At 45.0% G+C, this 20,024-nt stretch overlaps 2 protein-coding genes across 3 annotated transcripts in view; one reads left to right on the forward strand and one right to left on the reverse strand.

Moving 5' to 3' along the window:
• CASP8 (caspase 8, apoptosis-related cysteine peptidase) overlaps positions 1–20,024 on the reverse strand; it is a 75,920-nt gene that overhangs the window by 32,168 nt on the left and 23,728 nt on the right. The window contains exons 1-2 of one of the 2 annotated variants that reach the window (XM_011974501.1): positions 10,255–10,601; positions 2,292–2,622 (exon numbers count right to left, since the gene is read on the reverse strand). In XM_011974501.1, coding sequence (XP_011829891.1) covers positions 2,292–2,622; positions 10,255–10,279 — 356 coding nt within the window. In that variant the 5' untranslated portion in view covers positions 10,280–10,601. Of the gene's footprint in view, positions 1–2,291; positions 2,623–10,254; positions 10,602–20,024 lie in introns of those variants that run through there. The other variant, XM_011974502.1, reaches the window with a different exon arrangement.
• LOC105535421 (protein shisa-5-like) lies at positions 17,235–17,795 on the forward strand. Its single transcript, XM_011974500.1, is given in 3 exon segments — positions 17,235–17,485; positions 17,487–17,614; positions 17,681–17,795. Coding segments are annotated over 3 exon segments (294 nt in total). The 5' UTR covers positions 17,235–17,371; the 3' UTR covers positions 17,733–17,795.

Genomic DNA, 20,024 nt, shown 5'->3' on the forward strand with positions numbered 1-20,024 from the left:
GGGTGCCTGTAGTCTCAGCTACTTGGGAGGCTGAGGTGGGAAGATTGCTTGAACCCAGGAGGCAGAGGTTGCAGTGAGCCAAGATCGTGCCACTGCACTCCAGCTTGGATGATGTAGTGAGACACTGTCTCACACACACGTACAAAAAGATAAGGCCACATTGGATTAGGGTGGGCCCTAATTCCTAATCCAGTGACTGTCTCCTTATAAGAAGGAGATTTAGACACAGAGAAGGGAACATAGGCAGAGACTGCTGTGCTGCATGTACAAACAGGGAGCACCGAGGATTCCTGCACCCACCAGAAGCAGGGAAAGGCGTGAAACACATTCTTCCTCGGAGCCTCTTAAAAGGAACCAACCCTGTTGACATCTTGATTTCTGACTTAGGCCTCCAGAACTATGAGAATAAATTTTAAAAACTGTTTTAAACCTGCTAGTTTGTGTTACTTTGCTACCGCAGCCCTAGGAAACTTACACACCCAGAATATCTCTTTTTTTTGTTTTTTTGCTTTGTTTTGTTTTTTTTGAGACAGAGTTTCACTCTTGCTGCCCAGGCTGGAGTGCAATGGCACGATCTCAGCTCACTGCAACCTCTGCCTCCTGGATTCAAGTGATTCTCCTGCCTCAGCCCCCCAAGTAGCTGGGATTACAGGCGTGAGCCACCATACCCAACTAATTTTTGTATTTTTAGTAGAGATGGGGTTTCACCATGTTGGCCAGGCTAGTCTTGAACTCCTGACCTCAGGTGATCCGCCCGCCTCGGCCTCCCAAAGTGCTGGGATTACAGGCATGAGCCACCTTGCCTGGCCCAGAATATCTCTTTTGTCATTTAAAATCAAAATAGTCAAGCCTTGGCTGGGCGCGGTGGCTCACGCTTATAATTCCAGCACTTTGAGAGGTCAAGACAGGTGGATGACTTAAAGTCAGGAGTTTGAGACCAGCCTGGCCAACATGGTGAAACTCCGTCTCTACTAAAAATACAAAAATTAGCTGGGCATGGTGGCACGCACTTGTAATCCCAGCTACTCAGGAGGCTGAGGCAGGAGAATCACTTGAACCCTGGAGGTAGAGGTTGCAGTGAGCCGAGATCATGCCACTGCACTCTAGCCTGGGTGACGGAGCGAGACTCCATCTCAAAAACAAAACAAAAAAAAAGCAGTCAAGCCTCAAAACAAAAAACAGTCTCTGAGAATAGAAAGACCAGGGCGTTCATGGGCTGGGCCATCAGAGGGCAGCAGCTGTCAGCCCTGGCTGTGAACCCTTTCCATCTCACATGCCACAGTTATCGACAAGCAAACAGAGACAATGAAATGGGCCCAGAGCGAAGGCTTCAGTAGAAGCTTCCTGAAAGCAAAGCTAAAATTGCTTTAAGTAGTGTCCGATAATAGGAGATGTTGAAAGAGAGTAGGTGACAATGTGTTTCTGTTTTTAACACATTGTCACAGCATCATGAAGTTGTAACTGAATGGGGTTTCTCTCTCACACCTTTGGTTACCCACTCTCCCTAGGGTGGGGAGAAGCTGAGTTGTACAGCCTTTGGCAAGATGACCCAAGGTGCCACTGTCGTCCTACAAAGCTTAGAATTGTCATACAGCCAGGCTCACAGGAGCTGGACAGCCTCGGTGGGGACTGCCTAGCTGTATGTGCCAGGCCAGCGGCTTACAGCTCTGTAATGAACTTTGTCATTCGAGTCTTTAAGTGTGGCAAAAAACTCTTAAATCTCATTGAAAATTTCCATAGCCATCCACAAGCAGATGGGAGGGGGATTTCAAGGTGGGAAGCCGTGATGCTTTACTCAATGTATGGACAAAGTAAGCACACAATCTGGATATCAAGAGGCACCAAGATAAGAGAGGAAAAAAATGAGAACATTTAGAAAAACTCTATTATAACTTCAGCATACCTCTAAGTAATGTTTCACTTTGAAAAATAAATTTGTATTTTATGGTCTTAGCATTTTTACAGAATTATACATAAGGCCCCTAAATTTCTTAATCTAGCTCCAGTGGGACATCTTCCCAAAGCCTCCCAAGCGATACTGAATGTGGTTTCTCTCTCACGCCTTTGTTTACCCTCTCTCTCTAGGGTGGGGAGAAGCTAAGTTTTACAGCCTTTAGCAGGACCACCCAAGGCACCACTGTCTGTCTGTAGAAGCTTAGAATTGTAGCATAGCTGGGCTCCCAGTCTCCATAGGCAGGGCACCACAAAGACAAGCCCCAGTCAGCCCTGCCCACAGAAGTTGTCCATTCAACCCACACCTCCCAGTCCCCACGCTGGGAGTTTCTACCCACCTGTAGGCAGAAATCTGAGCCCTGCCTGGTGCCTGAAGTTCCCTTTCCATCTCCTCCTTTCTAGTGTTTAGGTAAGTAGTGAGCAAATCCAGTCTATTAATTCGGAAGAGCAGCTCCTTCAGGAAGGACAGATTGTTTTCCTCCAACATTCTCTTTTCCTGGAGTCTCTGGAATAACATCAAGGCATCCTTGATGGGTTCTTGCTTCCTTTGTGGAATGCAGTCCAGGCTCAGGAACTTGAGGGAGGCCAGCTCTTCACTGTCCAGTTGTTCCCCAATATCATAAAGATTTCTGTTGAAGTCCATCTCTTCAAAAGGCAGCAGAATATAATCTAAGTCAAAATATAATGGTATGTTCAGATAAGGAAGAAAAGTACCATTTGCTGGCTTGTTCATCAAAGGCTACTGCATCTACTAGATACTGGTCATTGTGCTGTGAGCACAGGAGAGAGAAAAAGAACAGCAGACAAGTTCCCTCTTACTGTTTAGGAAGGTAGATATACAAACAAGCCCATGGGCTGGGCATGGTGGCTCACGCCTGTAATCGCAACACTTTGGGAGGCCAAGGTGGGCGGATCATCTGAGATTGGGAGTTAGAGACCAGCCTGACCAACATGGAGAAAACTTATCTCTACTAAAAAAATACAAAATTAGCCAGGTATGGTGGCGCATGCCTATAATCCCAGCTACTCGGAAGGCTGGGGTAGGAGAATCGCTTGAACCCGGGAGGTGGAGATTGCAGTGAGCGGAGATCGCACCACCGCACTCCAGCCTGGGTGACAGAGCAAGACTCCGTCTCCCAAAAAAAAAAAAAAAAAAAAAACCAAGCCAATGGTTAGAGGGTTGTGACCAGAGTGTGGTAGGGATGTAGAGGAAGAAGCCTTAACTTAGCCTGGCTTCCTATGGGGAAGGGATTCTGGGGAGAATGTGAGAAAGCACAATTCTTACAGGAAACAATGTAAAAGATGGAGGTAGGAACTTTCAAGTCCATTCAGGCAGGCACTAGGAGCTCAATAAAGTAACTACAAAGGGTCTGGGATGGAGAGTGATGGGACAAAGGGATGAAGCTCTAGCCAGGTATCATGTCACAAAGGGGCCTCATTACCATGGGGCAAGGGGTTTAGGCTTTGTCCTGGAGGTGATGAGGAACTAAGAAAGGACTGTGAAAATGGGAATGATGTCACCCAGTTGGGATTAACACTTAAAGTGCAAAGGATAGACTGGAAGACTTGGAGGCAGGGGAGGGGACCTACTGGGACCTATTAGGAGGAGGCATTTCAGTGCTGGAGGGCGGGAGTGATGGGGTCTGATTGAAACAACAGTGGAAGGAGGACATGGGGCAGCGAGGTCCCCGAAGGGCCCAAGGACCAGTGCCTACAGCTGGTCAGGAACTCAAGACTGGAAACTGAACCAGTCACCCCTGACAGCCCTTTCAACCTACACAGTCTCTAAGTCAGGTTATGTGGTATTTTCACACAATGTTTCTAAAGGAGAGGGCCGTGTTTCAGCAAACTCCAGATAATTATCATGCCAGCGACCTGACATCAGGGGTTTTCCCTTGAGCCCCAGGCTCCACCACCTTCCCTGCTCTGACGGCCCCTGTCCATAGCAAAAAAAAAAAAAAAAAAACCCTCGGAGTGGTGTTTGTGCTCCATTCTTCATAGGAACAAGACTGAGGCATGGCTCCCCTAACAAGGGCGACAGTCACGGTGGGGGAGGGCAGCAGTGTCGTGGTTAAGAGCTTAGATCAAGCCCGGCTGTGACGCTGGCACTTCCTCAAGGTGTCAGAATTTCCAATAGATACTGCTGGTACATGTCAATTGTTGCTCTAGGCACTGGGAATGCAGTAAAATAAACCAACGTGGCCCAGGAGTTCAGGTCTACCCTGGGCAAGACCCCAGGTAGCAAGACCCCAACTCTTAAAAAAAAAAGAGCAAAAGTAAAACCAAAACAAAACAAAAAAACAGGTGGGTCATTTAGCCATCTCCGTCAAAATATAAAATTCACACCAACTTTGGCCCACAATTTAACTTTCAAGAGTTCTTCCTACATTCATTTAGACATAAGTACACTCAAAACCATATACAAGGCGATTCATGGTAGCATTCCTTGAAATAACAAAAGAGCAGAAACAACTGTTTATCAGTATTAGAAGATTTAGGTAAGCTATTAATCATATTCCAGGGAACTCTATTTGGCTACTAGAGAGAATAGGAAGATCAGTGTGGTTGAGCATGTGTGATCTACATAATGTATTGATCAGTACATATTTTGTGTATTCACAGAAGAGCTCTAACAAAAAACACACAGGAAGTTCCTTCAGTAATGTTAAAGAAAAGCAGAATTACACACAGACGTGGCTGTGCAGTGTGGGAAGGCCGATGGGTGGAGGTGACAGTGAGAGTTGCTTTACTTCCCATACCTCGCTGCATAGTTTGTACTGTTTGAATTTTTACCATGTACATGTATTACTTATTCCAAAAATATACCTAGTTAAAATCTTTAAAGATCTATTCTTATTTATATGCTGGAAGAGATCTAAACTAGATCTAACCCTGTTTAATGCCCTTAGTTCAACTGTCTTTCAAATTTTTAATGCATTCTAACCTCTATTGAAATCTCATCTTACAGAATAAAACCAGTCAAAGAATCAAATGAAAGCAGGACTTCCTTTCCCCCGTCCCTCAAATATTTTTTTCTGAGGATAAAAACACTTAGTGTAGTCATTTTAGAAAATACAGAAAAGATAAAAAGGAAAATTAAAATTATGTATAATTCCACCATCCAAAGATAAATGCCCAATAATATTTTACTCTTTCCTACCAAATATTTTATGCATACACATTTTTCCTTATATTTGAACACATCATATTTCTGTAGTATAAGTGGATTTTTCCACTGATAGGTACATCTCATATTGTAAGTACTTTCCTGATGTCTTTAGTTTTTCTTCTACAGCATGGGTTTTAATATCTGTAAAGCATTTAATCTTAGAGATGGGTGACAATTTACATAGCCAGTTTCTGATTACATTTAGGATGACCTCGAAATGCAAATCTTTAAGTATACCTCTAATTATTTTCTTAGAATAATTTCCTAAAAGTGGTATTATTGGGTCAAAAGGAATAAACCTTTTTGAGTCTCTTGTTACATATTCAATAGCATTTTCTGACAGCATATAATAAAAATCAATACAATCCAAGGCTGAGATGACATGAATTTGGATATAATAAGATTGGGGCATAGCTCCGTCCTCCATAGCCACCTCATCTCACTCATTTCATTACCTCTCCAACAACGTGGCAATGCTTTTTAAGTGGTTTCCCCATCCAATCATAACTGATATTTAGAAGGGAAAGTGCTAACATGGCTTCTTCCCTGGCCCAGGTATTCCAGGATACACTGTCAGATGATAGTCAGCCTTTTCTGTTTTTTGCTTTTTGCTTAAGTTACACATCCCTCTAGTCACGGTACCTAGAAAACAGTCACTGGCAAAGGATTTACGACACCATTAACAACGGGCCATCCAGCACTGCACGGGGAGAGACATCACATGGCGGTTCTTGTTTTATGGGACCTAGATGTTCTGCACTAGCTTATGGGCTAGCAGTTTTGTTAAGCTAGTATTTTTAAAATAATGTACTTGTCTTTTTGGTTCCTAAAAATAGTAAAAGTAACACTTGTTTCATAGAGAAAGTACAAAGAAGTATAAAAAGAAAATAAAAATTACTTAAAAACTTGCCATTTGGAAGTAATTCTTTGGTCACATTTTGTGTGACCAATTTTTTTCCACATGTATTTATAACATATGTAAATTTGAATATTTTGCCATGTAATACATATATTTTATATAATCTCTGCTAAATAGTAAATGCATATTATAAGTTTATTTGTATTACATAAGTATAATTATTTTATATATTTATGCCCCAAAATATTTAAATATAAATATGTATTTATAATAATCATATAAATAAATGATACATAAATGTTTATAACCTATATATCCACATAAACATAAAAATATTTTTTAACCTCATTTCACTAAAAGCCTCTAAAGAAACTACCATTATTGTCCCCATTTTTCTGTTGTGAAAAATCACGGCTCGGAAATAAGCTAGTAAGAGAGAGAACCACAGCCAGATTTAAGTATCTCACTCAAGGGCTTCAATGACAGATCGCAAAGATTTAGACGCCACTCTACTTGCAGCTGGAAGGCGGTGAAAGAATCTCATGAAGAAAAACATAAAATCATAACATTTTTGGAGAATAACATTTCAAAAATATATATAGCAACAAAACCACAAAAACAGAAGTTCTTAACAAATCCACTATAGGAGAGAGGGGGTCAGAGCCTCACAAAGGAAGTGCTAGAATCTAGGCCCCAGCATCTCATTCCAGAGTCCCATTCTACCACTGTATTACATGCCACAATTAAACTGCAAATACATTCCATCTCATCACAATCACTCCAGTAATATTCTAGCAGCGTCCTAGCTTTTGCAGTGATAACTACCCCATAGGTGGGGAAAAAGCAAAACATGCATTCACCGTCGGAAACAGAAACCTGCATCTCATCCGAAGCTTGAGAGAACCTGAAAGCCACTCGCTCTCAGGCCCAAACCCCTAACCAGGAAGTAGTATTGCCACTCCTTCGGGTCCAGGCTGCCTGCCTCACACTGTGGGCTGCCCCCGAACCTGACAGACATCCATTCTGCATGCACATGGTGTCCATAACAGGGCACTGCAGCCACGGCGTTCTAACAATCCAGCAAAGGTGTCTAAACCTCAACAAAACACATAATCCCATCATTGTCAAACAGAATGAAACTTGCAACTTCACCCGTAAATGCTTAACCCCACAAGTACAGGTCTCCAATTTTGTCCATCTAGTCTTCCCATTATATTGTTTTTTGAACTGTTCTGTATCTTTCTAATTTCTCTTTCTTTTCTCTTTTTTTTTTTTTTTTTAAGACGGAGTTTTGCTCTTGTTGCCCAGGCTGGAGTGCAATGGCACAATCTCGGCTCACCACAACTTCTGTCTCCCAGGTTCAAGCGATTCTCCTGCCTCAGCCTCCCGAGTAGCTGGGATTACAGGCCTGCGCCACCATATCCGGCTAATTTTGTATTTTTAGTAGAGACAGGGTTTCTCCATGTTGGTCAGGCTAGTCTCAAACTCCTGACCTCAGGTGATTCACCCGCCTCGGCCTCCCAAAGTGCTGGGATTACAGGTGTGAGCCACTGCGCCCAGCCTTTTTAAATTTCTTTAAAACATAAATAATTGAATTAGTAGGACCACATGGGTGTGTGTATGTGTATGTGTGTGTGTGTGTTTATGTTGGCAAATGTGTATGTTGGTGGGTATGTGTGTTGGTGGGAGGATAGCTGTAGCAGCAAAGTTAGTTGAGATTTAAATTTTGACTTCTACTCTTTGTTTCACAAATTTAGCTGGGATCAGGATGAAGCCTTTATACAAGTAGGTAAATGGCAGCATTTCAGAAACTCCTAGCACTTAATCAGTCTAAGCCAGACCGGCCTCAAGATCTGGAAACTGCATGGCCCTCGGCAAGGCTCTCAGAGGGACTGCTACCTCTTCCACTAACTTCATGGTTTCCCATCCACACTCACATACGAGGATCACCTCCATAGCCCCAGGGCCACCCAACCTCACTCTCAGCAGCCTAAAAAACTCCAGAATCAAAGGCCTTCCTCCCAAAAGGCCCCTCTGACCTTAACAAAGGGGCAAATCCTTACCTTACTCTCACGATGGTAACACCTTTGTCACAGGCCTCTCCACTGCCATCTGAGCATCTAAGACAAGAGCAAACGTCTAATGAAGGATGAAGGGCACAGCCAGCTGTACTTCCTGTTTCGAAACTCCTAAGTCACAAACACTAGAGGGGAGGGAACGCTTACCACTTGCCCCTGAGTGAACAGAGCACCTTCTAAAGCTTCTAAAGCTGGAGGAAAAAGGCCTGATGGTCCAGGAGACTGCCTGCAGGGTGGGGCGGGGCATCTGGCCACCTGAGCACTGGCCCCTGGCTATGATGGGCCATTTTAGGGGCCTCATTTCCACATTCCAAAATGAGGACATTGGACTGGATTGTAACTAAGAACACTTTCATTTCATATTTAGGATTTAAAGATTTTTCTGGGTTCATCATTAAGACTTTAATTTTTTCATTCAATGAATCTTGATGGAGCACCTCGGAGAAGTCTTGAGATTGGACATCGCAGAGCCCTCATCTTGGTTCTCAGGGTGACTGTGAACGTTCAGAGCTAAAGCCCCTGGTTTAGCCAAGGAGCATCTCTGTGGCCCCAAGTCACCAGATTCCACTCTCAACCGCCCAAAAAACTCTAAAAAAAAAAAAAAAAAAAAAAAAAAACTCTAAAATGAAAAACCTCTAAAAAGAAAAAAACTCTGAAATAAAAAAATTCTAAAATGAAAAAAATCTAAAAAGAAAAACCTCTAAAATGCAAAAACTCTTTGGTAAGATGGTAAACGTATCTTACCAAAGGTGATCCTTGTATATGAGTGTAGCTGGGGACACCACGAAGTCAGCCACAAGATGGGTTTACCATCTTATCAAAGAGGCAAATCCTGGGGCCCTCACCATGTTGGGCTCTAGGGATAGATCAGTAAACAAAAGATTGCCTTCATACTGAGAGTTAGACGAAATGTTTTCTGATGTTAAAAGTAGGAAAAGAAAATCAAGCACCTCTCTTCTTTGAAACTGCCTTTTGTCTTTCCCCAAATAGAATATAAGCTTTCAGAGGGCAGGGACTCATAGTTGAGAAGACTGAATGAAGTATCTGAAAAGGACTCTTCACCAGAGAGGGCTAGGTCAAGGTGGCCTGATAACATCAATGCCTGGATGGCCACAGTGGCTCATGCCTGTAATCCTAGCACTTTGGGAGGCCAAGGCGGGAAGATCCCTTGAGCGTAGGAGTTTGAGACCAGCCTGGGCAACATAGTGAGACACCATCTCTATGAAGAAAAATTTTTGAATTAGCCAGGTGTGGTAGCACACGACTGTGGTCCCAGTTAATCTGAAGGCTGAGATGGGAACATTGCTTGATCCCAGGATGTCGAGGCTGCAGTGAGCCATGATTGCACCACTGCACTCCAGCCTTGGGTGACAAAGCAAGATCTTGTCTCAAAAAATAAATAAATAAAAAAGAAATAAAAACAGAATGAGTAAAATAAAATGCCAATAGTATTAATATGCAATAATAATTGCTAACTCATGTAGTAAGTGATGTATGCGTATTATCTCCTTCAAGCCTCACAGTCACCTCTCGAGGCATTATTAATCCCATTTAACAATGAGATAACAGAGGTACAGAGGAATTACTTACTTGCCTGAGATCGCATAGTTAAAAAACAGTGTACATATACAAAAGAAAAATACATTTTGCAAAGATACAGATAAATTCACGAATCCACATCAAAACATTAGAGAATTATCTTTGGGGAGCAAGAGAGAGGGCAGGAGGGCAGGGGTGGGGGTGGAGACATAAAAGGAAACCCTTAAGACACGGAAGAGGGGTAAGCGGGCTGTGCACCTCAGGGCATTGTGATTCGACAGAATAAAGAACTTAACCCTCGGCCCCAGAGCCAAATGAAAAAGAAAAAAAAGTGGATTGATAAAGTTTTCTGGACTCTCCAAACGGGTTCACAGGAGGGAGACCGTGTATCTGTATTCCAGGCAGTAGGGAAGCTGGGAGGACAAAAAGGCAGCAGAGGAAATGGAGACTGCTCAGAGTGAAAAAGTAGCAAGATCAGAGGCAACGGCTCAGAGAGAAACCCCACAGGAGACCTGGCCAGGCAGCACCCAGAGGTGTCCTCAGCAGGGCAGATCCAAGCTTCTTCCCCGCCCCCACAGCCCTGTTTCTAGAGCAAGTCAAGAAACAAAAATATGTGGTTTCCTGTTGAAGAGGCCACCTTGGCAACAGGCACTCACCCGCTCCACCCTTTCCTGGCACCATCGCAGTCTCTGAGCCCCCTAACCTGCCTAACTCCACGTGCTCAGTGGGGAAGAGGGTGAGACAGGCTCCCAGGAAGAAGTTTCTTTTACTTTCAATAACCACCCTGGCTCTTCTGCCTCCCTCCACGCCTCACTTCCTGTTGAGTTGACTAGCAAATTCAGGAGGCTTGAAAAAAAAAACACAAGAGATAAAAGGAGGAGAACCTGTGAAAACACTTCCCTCCAGCAGAAGGGCAGAACCTGGTCTCCGAGAGAAAGAGAAAACTTCACAGCAGAATGAACTGCAGAGTAAATTTTACTCCTAAAGCAGAACAGAGATGACTCACCCGAACAAGAAATGTTTCCTATTTAAAGGAACAGATGCCCAGTTTCCAACCATTCAGAAGAGGGAGGTGGCAGACATTTCATGGACATGCAACACTAAAACCCCGAGCGCTGGACGTGCTTTATTGGAAAGCATTTATACTGACTCCATTTAGTAATCATAACCCCCGTCGGTGACAAGTAATATGCCATTCTTCCTTGCAAAGGGTCTGGGAAGAGGAAATTTCCCTCTGCCTTGATCCAAACCCCAGCACTGAAGTCACAGACCAGCCCTCTCCTCCCTCCCTACGGACTGGGTGAAGCCACCCCTGTAGCTGAAATGTAGGTAGACTGTTCACAAAAAAAGGAGGAAGTGTTCTGACTCAGCCCTACTTGGCTCAGCCCTAAACAGGGCTAAACAGCCCTAAACAGGGCTGAGCCAGGACACTTCAGTTCCCTTCTTTGGCCATGTTCTCCAGTTTAGTTGTAACCCGTGTCTTTGTAGCATTGATCCTGGAGTGTTGGTGCTACTGAGGTCTGTTCCCCAAAGCTCTGAACCCCAGACCCTCCCTTGTTCTCTTTTTTTTTTTTTTTTTTTTTGAGATGGAGTCTCAGTCTGTTGTCCATGTAACAGTACAGTGGTGCGGTCTTGGCTCACTGCAACCTCCACCTCCTGGGTTGAAGTGATTCTCCTGCCTCTCAGCCTCCCAAGTAGCTGGGACTACAGGCACCCACCACCACGCCTGGCTAATTTTTGTATTTTCAGTAGAGACGGGTTTTCACCATGTTGGTCAGACTGGTCTCGAACTCCTGACCTCAAGGAATTCACCCACCTTGGCCTCCCAAAGTGCTAGGATTACAGGCATGAGCCACCGTGCCCAGCCACTCCCCTGTTCTCTGCCATCTGCCTCTGTTTCCCATGTGAATTTTTTTTTTCTTTTTTTGGGGATGGATTTTCGCTCTCGTTGCCCAGGCTGGAGTGCAATGGCGCCATCTCGGCTTACAGCAACCTCCGCCTCCCGGGTTCAAGTGATTCTCCTGCCTCAGCCTCCTGGGTAGCTGGGATTACAGGCATGCACCACCATGCCTGGCTAATTTTGGATTTTTAGTAGAGACAGGGTTTCTCCATGTTGGTCAGGCTGGTCTCAAACTCATAACCTCAGGTGATCCACCCACCTCGGCCTCCCAAAGTTCTGGGATTACAGGTGTGAGCCACCACACCCAGCCATGAATTTTTAAAAAGGGTTTTCTGCCCTTTTGCTTGCACATCTTGTACATTTTATAACCAGAACACCAGCAATAACATATTACCTATATGTTACACCTTGACATGAACTATCTCTAATTCTTGCAGCAATTCAGGGTATTGTTCTCCCATGTTATGGATGAAGAAACTAAGGCTCAAACAGTTACATGGAGTCAAACTCAGTCCTGCTGGGCCGAAACAGAGATTTTTCTATGACACACTAACTCCCTTTCTCCAACACTTAGGATTTGGAATGAATCATGTGGATGGAAGAGCAACAAATTTAAACTAATAGTGAACGATGAATAAAGATCAGAAGGTCCTTGGTTTCTCAGTCACCTAACAAAAAGGAGTTGGCCCAATAAAGGCACAAGCTAATACTTATCAAACCATTGGTGTATGCCAGACACAGCCACCTAAACTGGCTCATTTCCATTCCACTTCTGAACAGTTCTCAGAAGTGGATGCTATGATTGGTCCCATTTTATAGATGAGGACACTGAGGCTTAGAGAGGTTGAAAGACTTGGCCCCGCTCAGTCAGTGAGTGACAGAATGAGGTCTGTTTGTCTCTAAAACCCTGAGTAGTTAGAAACCGCCTAAACATGAATGCATAGCCATGAATCTCAATCTGACCCACCTCAGAATTCACTGCAAAATTTCTAAAAATATGAGTCTTCAAGCTCCAGCTTTGGAACTCCTACCTGAGCAAAAATGTGGGAGATAAAACAGCTGGAGCTCTTAGAATAGTGCCTGGGCCTTCCACAGTTCTCAGTAAATAGGCTGTGGGTGCAGTAGCTCACACCAGTAATCCCAGGACTCTGGAAGACCAAGGCAGGAGGATCGCCTGAGCCCAACAGATTGAGGCCAGCCTGGGCAACATAGGGAGACACCGTCTCTGCAGAAAAATTTTAAAAACTAGTCAGGTATGGTGGCATGCATCTGTTGTCTCAAGCTACTCAGGAGGCTGAGGTGAGAGGATAACTTGAGTGTGGGAGGTCAAGGCTGCAGTGAGCCATGATCACGCCACTGCACTCCAGCCTGGGTGACAAAGCAAGACTCTGTCTCAAAAACAAATAAATTAATTAATTAATTAATTAATTAATTAAATATTCACTACCATGTTGTTTAAGCTCACAACATCTCTAAGATGGCTACAAATTATTAGGCTTACATACAGATGATACAATTAAATACAACGTCAATTAGCTGACAAATGGCAGGGCCAATGCATGAACTCAGGAGTGTCTCACTTGAGAGTTTCTGCTCTTAGCCCCTGTACATATCTCCCGGCATGTACCCAGGCCCAGTCTAGCAGAAATGAGCTGCTGGAGGCCTCTGAGGGGCAGTACTGAGAATGGGGGGAGCAGGGTGGGAGTGAGAGTCTCAGGGCTTCGACTTGTGCCATTTGTAAGGCACTGACCCTAGATTCTCCCAGTCATGTCATATATAAATATAAAAGGCCGATAAGTGAATTATGGCCAGGCACAGTGGCTTACCCCTGTAATCTCAGCGCTTGAAGAGATTGAGGTGGGCGGATCACTTGAGGCCAGGAGTTTGAGACCAGCCTTGCCAACATGGCAAAACCCCATCTCTACTAAAAATACAAAAAATTTAGTTGGGCATGGTGGCATGTGCCTGTAGTCTCAGCCACTCAAGGCACAAGACTCACTTGAGCCCAGGAGGTTGCAGTGAGCCAAACTGACACCATTGCACTCCAGCATGGGTGACAGAGGGACACTCCATCTCAACAAAAAATAAAAATAAAAAGAGTTAATAAGTGAATTATAAACCTCAGGTTGGTTGAATCCCTATTGTGAAGCACAGAGATCATTATTACTTCATTTGCTGTAACCAACTTCTCACCCTCATCTTGAGACATGTGTCTGTGTGACTGTTTATATCGGAATTAATAATGTGCATGGTCCTTAGTCCCAGGGAAGCTGAAAGATCGGAGGTGTTGCCGGAGCTGCAGGGACATGGAGAGCTGGCTCCTGCCCAGCACAGAATGAGGACAGGTCTGCTTCGATTCAATCTCAAGTGGTTTCCACCCTCTCGAATCTCAGCTCCCACCTGAAAGCCTGGTCCTGAGACTACTGTGTCTCCTACCATGCCCACCAGCCGGCTGAAAGCAGGTTTGGACCTGTAAGTAAGTGTCCCTAAAAAAGTCAAGAAAGACCAAACCTCAGCTTAACTGCAACACACCCTTCCCATTCATCTGGATGTGACACCCTTCAAAGATAAACACTGACAGTGAAACCAAAATCCCCGAATGTGCATGCCCTTTGTTTGTTGCCAACTTGGGAGGTTGTATACAACTAACCCATGGGCCAGGGTGGTATGGTTTCTGGATTCCATGGGGCTGCTCCCCCTTCCTTGACTCTCTGGCAGCTGGCCTTGACTACTGTCCTAGACTCCTTCTCCACAGCGCCGCAAGGGAAGGGAAAACAGATTGCATTCACATGTATCTAATTCCTTTCTGGGCCTTGTAGGGAGAGGCTCAAACAGTTGTCTAAGACAAAGGTTTTAGCAGTTGGGATTTTAATTTTTTCTTTTGGTATTGAAATGGTCAAACGGTCATGGGTGTTTACAATTACTGACCTCAATCGGTATATTCTGCAGCTTGTTGATTGCCAATACCTACCCCTTCTGCTTTCTCAAAAAAACTACTGCAGACAAGAATCCATACTACGGATTTAGAAAGGAAGAAATTGAGTTTGTTAGGCTCTCATTCCAATATTCATGTCACTGAACTAGCTTTTCCAGAATTTTCTTTTCTTTTTTTTTTCTTTTGAGATGGAGTTTTGCTCTTGTTGCCCAGGCTAGAATGCAGTGGTGGGATCTCGGCCATTTTTTTTTTTTTTTTTTTTTTGAGACAGAGTCTCACTCTATTGCCCAGGCTGGAGTGCAGTGGCGCCATCTTAGCTCAATGCAACCTCCGCCTCCCAGGTTCAAGCGATTCTCCTGCCTCAGTTTCCTGAGTAGCTGGTATTACAGGCACACGCCACCACGCCCAGCTAATTTTTGTATTTTTTTTTTAGTAGAGATGGGGTTTCACTGTATCAGCCAGGCTAGTCTTAAACTCCTGATCTCAGGTGATCCCACCTCAGCCTCCCAAAGTGCTGGGATTACAGGCATGAGCCACCGCACCTGGCCAAAGCATATGCTTACCGCAGGATCCAGCAATCACGTTTCTAGATATTTGCCCAAATTAGTTGAAAACTTATGTCCATGCAAAAACCTGAACATGAATGTTTATACCAGCTTTATTTGTAATTCATAACTGCCAAAAGTTGGAAGCAACCAAGATGTCCCTCAGTAAATGAATGGATAAACTGTGGCACATCCATACCATAGATTATTATTCAGCAACAAAAAGAAATGAGCTATCGGCCGGGCGCGGTGGCTCAAGCCTGTAATCCCAGCACTTTGGGAGGCCGAGACGGGTGGATCACGAGGTCAGGAGATCGAGACCATCCTGGCTAACACGGTGAAACCCCGTCTCTACTAAAAATACAAAAAACTAGCCGGGCAAGGTGGCAAGCGCCTGTAGTCCCAGCTACTTGGGAGGCTGAGGCAGGAGAATGGCGTGAACTCGGGAGGCAGAGCTTGCAGTGAGCTGAGATCCGGCCACTGCACTCCAGCCGGGGCGACAGAGTGAGACTCCGTCTCAAAAAAAAAAAGAAATGAGCTATCAAACCATGAAAAGGCATGGAAGAGCCTTAAATGAATATTACTATGTGAAAGAAGCCAATGTGGAGAGTCCACCTCCTGTATGATTCCAACTGTGACATTCTGAAAAACACTATAGAGACAGTGGTTGCCAGGGAGTTGTCAGGGGAGGAAGGGTAAGTAGGTTCAACGCAAGGAATTTTTAGGGAAGTGAAATTATTCTGTACAATATTGTAATGGTTCTACATGGCATTATTCATTTGGTAAAACCAGTAGGATGTACAACACCAAAAGTGAACCCTAATGGAAACTACGGAACTTTAGTTCAGAATAATTTATTGATGGGATTCAGGACATGCTACCACAAAATATGGCACCATGACTGACATGGTTTGGATTTGTGTCCTCACCCAAACTCCTGTCCAATTGTAATTCCTAATGTTGGAGGTGGGGCCTGGTGGGAGGTGATTGGATCTTGGGGGTGGTTTCTAATAGTTTAATTTCTAAGAGTTTAGCACCATCCCCATAGTGCCGTTTGCATGACAGAATTCTCATGATATCTGGTTGTTTAAAAATATGTGGCACCTCCCTGCTCTCTCACTTCCTCTGCTCCAGCCACATGAGATGTCTCGCTCCCCCTTTGTCTTCCACCATAATTGTAAGTTTCCTGAGGCCTCCGCAGAAGCCAAGTAGATGCCAGCATCATGCTTCCTATACAGTCTGTGGAACCATGAGCCAATTAAAACTCGTTTCTTTATAGATTACCCAGCCTTGGGTATTTCTTTATAGCAATGCAAGAACAGACTAACACAATGATATATTGAATATTTTAAGCTGAAGGAATTTGCAAAAGCAGCATGTGCAGGAAGGGTTTTCTGACCTTCCCCTGAAGCCAGGTCATAAGACCCTCGGGTGAGAGATGCCCTCCCTATACCTGGTGGAAAGGAACGTCCGTATCTCTGAAGATGAAGGGACACAGAGAGGAATCTAACTAAACAAACAGGCCTTGATAAGCTTCCCCCAGCGGACTACACTTACTTCAAACTCTTTGCTCTACCATATTCTCCACAACTGTCCACCCTTTATCAAACCTACATCAAACTGTAACTGCTTCTTGGAGTCTTCATTTCCTTATAAAGGCTTCCATGTCACATACAACTTATATTAAATATGTTTATGCACTTTTCTCCTATTAATCTGTCTTCTGTTATAGGGTTCTCAGCCATGAACTTAGAAGGATAGAAGGAAAACAGATTTGTCCTCCCCTACAATATCAATATTGGTCCATCACTTGTAACAAATGTACCACACTAATGCAAGATGTTAATAACGGGAAAGTGTGGGGAGGGGAGAAGGGTGGGAGGTGGAGGGTATATGGGAACTCTCTACTTTCTGCTCTTTCTTTTTTTTTTTTTCTTTCTGATACTGGGTCTCTGTCACCTAGGCTAGAGTGCAGTGGTGTGACCTCAACTCACTGCAACCTCCGCCTCCTGCGCTCAAGCGATCCTCTCGCCTCAGCCTCCCGAAGTCAATCTGATTAAGACTCAACAATAAGAAAACAACACGACTGAAAAGTGGGCAAGAGATCTGAACAGACACCTCACAAAAAGATATGCAGATGGCAAATAAGCATATGAATAAGCTAGGACGACAGGTGCACACCACCATGCCCAGCTAATCTGCTCTATTTTTTCTCTAAACCTAAAACTGTTATTAAAAAATAATCTATTGGTGCTTCCTGTGGCCGACGTCATCTGGAGGAGATTTGCTTTCCTTTTCTCCAAAAGGGGAGAAAGTTGAAACTGAGTGGCCCACGATGGGAAGAGGGGAAGCCCAGGGGTACAGGAGGCCTCTGGGTGAAGGCAGAGCCTAACATGGGGTTCAAAGCAACCTTGGCCGTTGGCCTGACCATCTTTGTGCTGTCTGTCGTCACTATCATCATCTGCTTCACCTGCTCCTGCTGGTTTCTGTACAAGACGTGCCACTGACCACGTCCCTCCAAGTGTGCCGCCCAGCTACCCTGGACCAAGCTACCAGGGCTACCACACCATGCCGCCTCAGCCAGGGATGCCAGCAGCACCCTACCCAATGCAGTACCCATCACCTTACCCGGCCCAGCTCATGGGCCCACCGGCCTACCACAAGACCCTGGCTGGAGGAGCAGCCGCGCCCTACCCTGCCAGCCAGCCTCCTTACAACCCAGCCTACATGGATGCCCCCAAGGCACCCCTCTGAGCATCCCCCAGCCTCTCTGGCTGCCACTTGGTTACGTTGTGTGTGTGTGAGTGGTGTGCAGGCACGGTTCCTTACGGCCCATGCGTGCTGTGTGTGTCCTGCCTGTATATGTGGCTTCCTCTGATGCTGACGAGGTGGGGAACGATCCTTGCCAGAGTGGGCTGGGACCAGACTTTGTTTTCTTCCTCACCTGAAATTATGCTTCCTAAAATCTCAAGCCAAACTCAAAGAATGGGGTGGTGGGGGCACCCTGTGAGGTGGCCCCTGAGAGGTGGGGGGTTCTCCAGAGCACATCTGGAGTTCTTCTCCAGCTTACCCTAGGGTGACCAAGTATGGCCTGTCACACCAGAATGGCGCAGCTTTCTGTATGATGCAGATGTGTCCTGGTTTCGGCAGCGTAGCCAGCTGCTGCTCGAGGTGATGCAGGCGAAGCTTGGGATCTAACCAAGTTGGGCTTTGATCCTTTAGGCAGATGTCCCATTGCTCCCTGGAGCCTGTGTCGTGCCTGTTGGGGGTCAGGTGGCCCCCTGATGCCAGAACACCTCAGGCAGAGCCCTCCTCACCTGATAGCTGTCTGCCTGGACTGTCCCCTGTCCCTGCATCTTCCCTGGGACCACCCAGAGGGCCACATCCACACACAGCCTAGCTGTCCACAGGGAGCTCTGCTGCCCTTGCTGCCCCTCCCTTCCCACAGGTGAGCACGGCTCCTGTCCACCAGCACACTCAGGTGTCTTCCCTGCAGTGTTTTCATTTTATTTTAGCCAAACATGTGCCTGTTTTCTGTTTTAAAACTTGATTGGTTGATATGAGACTGAAACCCCAGGGTTGTGGAGGGAAATTGGCTCAGAGAGACGGACAACCTGGCAACTTTGAGTCCCTGCTTCCCCTGACACCAGCCTCATGGAATATGCAACTCCTGTACCCCAGTCCAGGGTGCTCTGGCAGCAGGGACACCTGGGCCAAGGGGCCATCTGGACCAAAGGTGGGGTATGGGGCCCTGGATGGCAGCTCTGGCCCAGACATGAATTCCTCGGTGTTCCTCTTCCCTCTATTACTGTTTCACCAGAGCTGTCTTAGCTTCGAATCTGTTGTGTTTCTGAGTCTAAGATCTGTACCCTTGTTTATAATAAATGCAATCGTTTGGAAAAAATAAAATTAAAATAATCTATTAATGTTTTAAAGTCTCACACTGTATTCTCACTTGATACATGAGTAAAGGTGATACTGAGGTGAAGTGAAAAAAGGATGGTCTTTATAATAAATAATGACAGATCAACAAGATAGCCATATAAAAATAAAATGAACCTTGATTTCCTACCCACACAAAATTCAAATCCAGGTGGATAGTCAATCTAAATATAAAAAGGAAGCAATTGACCAGGCGCAGTGGCTCACGCCTGTAATCCCAGCACTTTGGGAGGCCAAGGTGGGCGGATCACCTGAGGTCAGGAGTTCAGGACCAGCCTGACTAACATGGCAAAACGCCCATCTCTACTAAAAATACAAAACTTAGCTGGGCGTGGTGGGGGGGCACCTGTAGTCCCAGCTACTCATGAGACTGAGGCATGAGCATCACTTGAACCCAGGAGGCAGAGGTTGTAGTGAGCCAAGATCACACCACTGCACTCCAGCCTGGGAAACAGAGTAAGACTCTGTTTCAAAAAAAGAGAAAGCAATAAAACTTTATGAGCAATTCTAAGAGAATGGCTTTATGATATTGGAGTAGACAAAAACTCAAAACGGACACAAAAAGTGCTGACCCTAAGGGAAAAAAAATCATCAACAGGACCATTTTAGAATTAAGAGCTTCTTTTCGGAAAAATGATACCATTAAGAGAGTGATGAGGCAGGCTAGAGAATAGGAAAGGAAATGCTATGATAGGGAGTAATCTCCAATGTGTTGGTAAGTGAAAAAGGGGCGTGGCAGAACAGCATGGATAGAACAATGAACAGATACGGACAAAAAGAGCGGCCACTAGAAATTATACAATGGTGTCTCCTCTGCATCTCAGCCTTTTAATATCATAGATCAATAGTGCCAAAGTGAAAACACTGTCAATTAATTTCTGAAGGAACATATGCATCTTGTTTTAAGTTGAGTATTAACTGAAAGTCTCACTCCGGCTGAAAACCTAAATTGATGATGTTGCTACTTGGGATAGTCCATTACAATCACCTCCATTGTCAGCTGCATCCACACCTCATCTGGACAGACATTCACTCGGCATGCAAGGTGGATGCTCATCAAAGCCCCCTTCTGCCGGGGCCTTCCTGCAACCAGCAACACTCAAG

The sequence above is a fragment of the Mandrillus leucophaeus genome, unplaced genomic scaffold, assembly GCF_000951045.1.
Source record: "Mandrillus leucophaeus isolate KB7577 unplaced genomic scaffold, Mleu.le_1.0 Scaffold146, whole genome shotgun sequence".
Lineage (NCBI taxonomy): Eukaryota > Metazoa > Chordata > Mammalia > Primates > Cercopithecidae > Mandrillus > Mandrillus leucophaeus.